Source organism: Apostichopus japonicus, chromosome 19, assembly GCF_037975245.1.
Source record: "Apostichopus japonicus isolate 1M-3 chromosome 19, ASM3797524v1, whole genome shotgun sequence".
Lineage (NCBI taxonomy): Eukaryota > Metazoa > Echinodermata > Holothuroidea > Aspidochirotida > Stichopodidae > Apostichopus > Apostichopus japonicus.
The window spans coordinates 21,079,965-21,086,252 of record NC_092579.1 but is presented as its reverse complement, the minus strand read 5'-3'; the positions used below and the strand labels follow the sequence as shown (position 1 = coordinate 21,086,252).

The 6,288-nt window shown below is 37.9% G+C and overlaps 1 protein-coding gene across 1 annotated transcript; it reads left to right on the top strand.

The window, feature by feature from the left end:
- The first annotated feature begins 459 nt into the window (after positions 1–459).
- On the top strand, positions 460–6,163 carry LOC139960180 (major facilitator superfamily domain-containing protein 6-A-like). Its single transcript, XM_071958346.1, has 4 exons — positions 460–671; positions 2,075–2,171; positions 2,423–3,577; positions 5,756–6,163. The coding sequence occupies exons 1-4, from the start codon at positions 507–509 to the stop codon at positions 5,986–5,988; spliced, it is 1,650 nt and encodes a 549-aa protein (XP_071814447.1). The 5' UTR covers positions 460–506; the 3' UTR covers positions 5,989–6,163.
- The last annotated feature ends 125 nt before the right edge of the window (positions 6,164–6,288 follow it).

Genomic DNA, 6,288 nt, shown 5'->3' with positions numbered 1-6,288 from the left:
TATTTAATAATAAATTTGTTCATTTGAAATCAGTGTTCCCAGCTGGCGATGAGATATGCAACTCTGTGGAATGCCCTCATATTAATTTTATTTTATCCTTCAACATCCAAGGTTAAAGATAAAGATGCAAACTGCAAAAAAAAAAGAACAACCAAAAATATGGAAAGAATGATGTTCTTTCAGTTACTTTCTCTGGAAACGGTTACATTTATAGGCGTGATGAACTTAACTCCGATAGTGTCATTTATTGTAACTTCGTGGTTCCGTCCGGCAAAACGAAATCATAGTTGATTGAATTGTGAATTGTTCAAATTCTCCAGTACAGTGTTGCATTGTGTGTAAAGTAAAGTTAGTGTTATACAGGTTTACGGTATACCTTCACAATTGTTAGGCCACAAGCATGCGCAAATTATGCAATGGTATTGATCATGCATGATAACCGCGCATGATTAGATATTACCGCATTGAATCAACAGGTAAGCAGGGTAAGTTATGTTGTATCAGGGATGTTGTATAGTGTATCTGGACACAAGGAACACGTTATACCCAACTACTGGAGTTTTGTGCTAGCCTACGGCTATTTTTCAATATTGCAAGTTGACGAATTTGCCCTGAAGTCTCATCGACGTTCTAGCAGGGGTCACTTTGGCTTAATAGTATACTTCTCCAAGGTAAGACATTTCTAATTTATTCGAACCATACTCCCTCATGCAATTAAGTCGCTCCCATCAGAGAAAACAAAATGAATAAAAAAAGTAGCGAGGCAGAGCACGCTTGCAGAAAAAAAAATGTTCCAAACAACAGAAATTATCGTTTCTGGTACTGAAGATTGGTAGCACATTTATATGGCAAGCCGAATGAAATTCTTAATAGTCCATGGTTTTAATGATAACTTAGAAATCATATTTTATCTTGGATAATCCCGGCTTAATAATATATATATATATAAATATATGAATATATATATATATATATATATATATATATATATATATATATATATATATATATATATATATATATATATATATATATATATATATATATATATATATATATATATATATATATATATATAGGCCTATATATATATATATCTATATATATATATAGGCCTATATATATATATATTTATATATATATATATATATATAGATATATATATATATATTTATATATATATATATATATATCTACATATATATATATCTACATATATATATATCTACATATATATATATATCTACATATATATATCTACAGACAAATGCCTCTACAATGGAATTACGATTTCGATTTCGAGCATCTGGACATTCAATGTATAGGTAGATAATTTCAATTTCAATTTCAATTTTGAAACCTTTTCTTCCGTAAAAATCATCACCTGCAAGTACAAACAATACTTGATGAATATGTAAATGAATGTCATATATAACAATAGCATAATGATGAGGCAAGAGGTAACAATTTATTTTCCAGCTGTCAGCCGTAACTTACGGTTTGTGTTTTACTATATTCTAAGCTATGCTCCTCTATACCTCAACATTGTATAACGGTCATTATGTGGAAATTTGCATTAGTAGCATATGCTTGCTAGACCAAGCTATCATCTATCATGTAGTGGGTATAGGATATGCCAGTTATATATGCTACCGTGAGATTGGGAATTGTCAAATTAATTGTGTACGCATCAATGGAACAATGACTAATAAAACAAACTATATGTTAAAGGAGCACACACTGCACAGCAAACGTATACTATAGAAACCTATAGTTGCACGCATGTCATTGTCGGCTATTGCAAAGAACTGTCAGATATACTGTGTAGGGGATCAGATTGAGTAGATCGGTTTTGTCAGGGAAAACGCATCGGGAACGTACATTAAGTGAATGTTTTAGTGATTTGAAGAATTTCTTGTCGACAAATAATAAAGGAGAAATGAAAAAGAGACTGACAGCTCAGCCTCTATAACCTTGATCTATTTCACTGTAAATGGGATTGACTTATGAATAGATGTGGTAATTGTGTCTAACTTATAGCCGTGCATGAAACCTTTTTTTATCACTCGTTTAGGTTCTTCACATAAAACAAATTGAAAAGATGGTGACGTTTCCTTGCATCAACATGAGTCTGGTCTCTCTGAAATTGATATACTTTACATATATTGCATGTAAGTAGTACATTAATCTTTATAACAGCTGTTACAACTATACAATTTTTGTTTTTCTACATTATTTAGTTCGTGCATACTAAGTTGCATGCATGCTAAGTTGTTCAGTAATTATAGACGAAATCTATTGTCAAGTCTCCGTGAATATTCGATAGACCTATACCTGACCTAATCATAAACGTCAGAATGCAATCACTAATATGTTTATTGTTTTCTTTCTTCAACAATCCTTTTCATTTATTTTCACTCAGCCATGACAGTAATTCGTCCATATCTTGCATTGTTTATGTACGAACTCGGAATGAATCCTTTTCAAGTTGGATGTCTCAAATCTCTAGAGCCCTTGGCCATTTTGGTTTGCAGTCCCATCTGGGGTTCAATCGCTGATAAATACCAGATCAGCAAAATTCTCTTGGTCGTCTGCGTCATTGGTTCCGCTATATTCTTACCCCTTCAATTATTCGTTCCACCGGTGACATTATTTGCTTCCATAGAATGCGCGCCAAATCATTTGAATACAAGTTTCACCGGAGCAGACGGTAATCGTTCATCTGAGGTAGACGATATACCTTCAATTTCAAGTGAGCAGAATAAGGAACTTTTTCCCACCATTTCTCAATTGACATTTTGGATGATGGCCGTGTTATCTTTCCTTGATGATTTCTTTGTCGCAGGATTTCTTCCATTGTTAGATGCACACACTATGCAGTTGGTCAGCCGGTATCCAAAAGCCACGTACGGTGGTCAACGATGGACAGGTGCATTCGCGGTGATTGCACTCTCGCCGATTATTGGTCTACTGACCGACTGGTTTGAAGTTAGCGGTATTACACTCGGTGATTTTTACTTCCTTCAGTCCACATATCTTCCGTCGTTTGTTTTATTTTCGGGTTTGATCTTTATTTCTGTTATACCAGTTTTAAAACTGGAGGATGTACATAGTCTTGGATCGCCTTCGTCATTTTCTCGTGAATTATTCCTCATTTTCCGGGATCTTCATGTCATTTTGAGCTTTCTTGTATTCATAGTTGCAGGAGCGTGTAAGGGAATCGTGGGAGCATTTGTATTTATATTTCTAGATGAACTCGATGCCACAAAATTACTCATGAGTCTCTCTCTCGTAGTCACGTGCTCTATTGAAACGCCATTTTTGATATATTCGGGACGAATAATCGATAAACTCGGTTACGAGGCAGTTTTCTGCCTTGGTCTCTTCGCATATGCAGTGAGGTTATTTTGTTACTCAATATTGGTAGATCCACTGTACGTGTTACCCATTGAGATGCTACATGGTGTTTGTTATGGCCTACTGTGGCCGAGTTGCACTGAATATGCAAATCATATTGCACCGGAAGGCATGTCAGCCACTCTCCAATCCTTAACACATGCAGCTAAAGCAGGAGTAGGTGAGTTGTCTAAATTACAAATTACGTCGAAAAGCTATTGATCATTAAGGATAAAGATGGTCATGCAGAGTCGTCCGGGTATTAGAACTTTGAATAACGCCACATTATCCAATAGGCAAATAAGGCAATTACCTAGGTCAAGGTACCAGGGTAAAGGGGGCTAAAGACATACCAGCTTTCCATTGTCAAACTTAATAGGGGCGAGATGGAGGGGAGGCGTAGGGGTGAAAGCTCCAGAGGGTGTTAACACATCAGTGTATTAGAATGTCTTATATATAATGGCTGTTTATGTGCCAATTTTAACAAATATTTGACGGCCATTATGATAAATAAATTTAGATAAATCATTTTTCTTTCTGAAACATCTTATTTCATAAGGTGACTAACGGGATTAGGAATTACTATATACCAGGCGCGGCGGAACGGGAAAATTATTGGGGGGGCTAATGTGTGGAGACTATCTAAGCGGAGCGCCACCATCGGTTGGCGCGGAGCGTACAAGAAAATTTTGGGTTTTTCAAACCCCCAGATGGCCGGAAACGGCACTTCCCGAGTGTTTTATGCTGCGAATACCTAGCCCTAAAATATGGGTTTCCAGCCTGCAATTTCTCAGATTGCACGTAAAAATCTGTCAAAACATTGTAATTTGTATATTCGATGGTGTTTTAAGAGAGTAGCTATTACTCGTAGTGTACTCGCAAAGACGTTTTTGAGTGTAGTAAATTACTACTTGCAATTAAATGCAATAATTAAATAAATGTCATAAGAAAAAACAGAAAGCATTTCTTAATGTCAACAAATGGGTAATTCCAAAACCATGTGCAGTTGCCAACAAATTTCTATGAACCAAGCACTGTCACGAATGTATGTACCCTATACAGTACAGGTAAAATGCTAATACTGTGTTTTTGTTCGTTTAATAATTGATTGCGTTTAAACATAGAGCCATGTTCAACGCCTTGCGTGTACTCGTAGTGTAAAATGAGGCAAGTCATTGGCCTAAGACGAAGTTGTGTTGCGCTTACCGGTACTCACACTCACTGCTTCCACTTTTCACGGGACGTGAAGACGCGGTTGGGGTGACAATGTGGTCTATAGCCAGGGGACGGGCCGAGGGTCCCCACAGCATTTACTAAAATTATTACACCTATATACGTGTGCATCGGACAGATCGACAAGTATGCATTGAAAAATGGGCAGATGCACGTTTCGGAGCCTTGGTAAATATTGGGGGGGGGGGGGCTTATCATGCATATGCCCCCTCAAATTTTTCATTGGGGGGGCTGAGCCCCCCAAGCCCCCCCCGGTTCCGCCGCCACTGCTATATACTCGAAACTTTTGAAAACTATAAGCAACCTTTCGAGTTAACACTTTGAAGCATTTCGAGGCCCCTGGACAAAGCATTCGGGACAACTGACATAGATGGGGACAAATTCGATGAATATGCTCTGGGGCACTAATGCATCGTATGGTTTTCCCCCACCCCCTCTCTGCGGCCATCCCCTTAGTCAAGTTTAATTAGGTACAACCCACTGGTAAAATAGAAAGTAAGATACCTGAATACCTGGAAGTATTCAGGGTGTCTGTCGACTTAGCTTGAACCCCTTAACCTGGGGACGACCCTTGACCATGGGACGGCCCTTGACCATGGGAAGGCATTTGAACTTTGTGGTCCCCATGTAATAATTTAGTGTTCATATTTTGTGTGTATCATTTCCAAATTTCTGCATAAGTTTGCCTTAAATGCCTATTGGAAAATCCGCAACAGATTTTTTTTTTTTTGGGGGGGGGGGGTACAATAAGACCATATCCAATTTTATTATAGTCATGATTATTTCGGGCAAAGTTTCAGAAGAGGTGCCCATGTCATGATAAAGTAAAAACTGTGGCGGGGCGTTACAAATCTCTGAAATTAAAAACTATCTTCTTTGTAAAGCTCTTAATGTGGGTCTTGGGGAAACTTGTCATATTCAGGGTAGATCAAGAACTTCAAACAAAGGAGGGTATTGTCATGGTGAACCGACTACCATGGCAGTGTGGGGTCCTACCCCAGAGAAAAAAATTCTTAGATATGACATGGGGCATCCTGAGGTATCTTTAGGCTATAAATTAATTAGTTTTTACAAAACTTTTCTCGCTGTCATATTCCATTCTGTTTTGTCGTGTTTTTCACTTTAGGTGAAATTCTCGGTGTTGCTCTTGGGGGCCTTCTCTACAAAGTCTACGGGGCCCGGGCTTTATTTCGCCAGGCCGCTGGGGCAGCATTGTTTGTGTTAATACTTTACATGATCGATTGGCTGCTGCTTGGTGGTGGAAGTGGCGGCAAGAGAGACGGTGGATCGAAGTTGGGAGAAGACAGAGAAATAAAGCCATTGTTGCTTAAGGAAGATCGTAAAGAACATAAGAAATAAGCTGTCAAACATACAGAGATGCATTCATATATATATGTAGAGATGTATTTATATATGCATAACTGATTGTCTGGGGCATTGGGGAATTACTTCCCCAAACGAAAATGATGTTGCGAAAATATGTGGTACTCTCTACAGTGACTTTGCAACCTTCCTTGGTACTGCATCAATAGGTTTAACACCACTTTAGCATAAGGGTGTCACTATACAGAGAGAGAGAGGGGGGGGGGTCAGGTTAAATTTCCATATCCCAGTGGAGGCTGGAAGGTTTGCAAATTTAATATAGTTGTATTAGACAAA

Coding starts and splice junctions, on each gene's coding strand:
- LOC139960180 (XM_071958346.1), top strand. CDS start 507: ATGTTGTATAGTGTATCTGGACACAAGGAACACGTTATACCCAACTAC. Junction 2,172..2,422: donor ATACTTTACATATATTGCAT/GTAAGTAGTACA, acceptor ATTTTCACTCAG/CCATGACAGTAATTCGTCCA. Junction 3,578..5,755: donor TGCAGCTAAAGCAGGAGTAG/GTGAGTTGTCTA, acceptor TTTTCACTTTAG/GTGAAATTCTCGGTGTTGCT.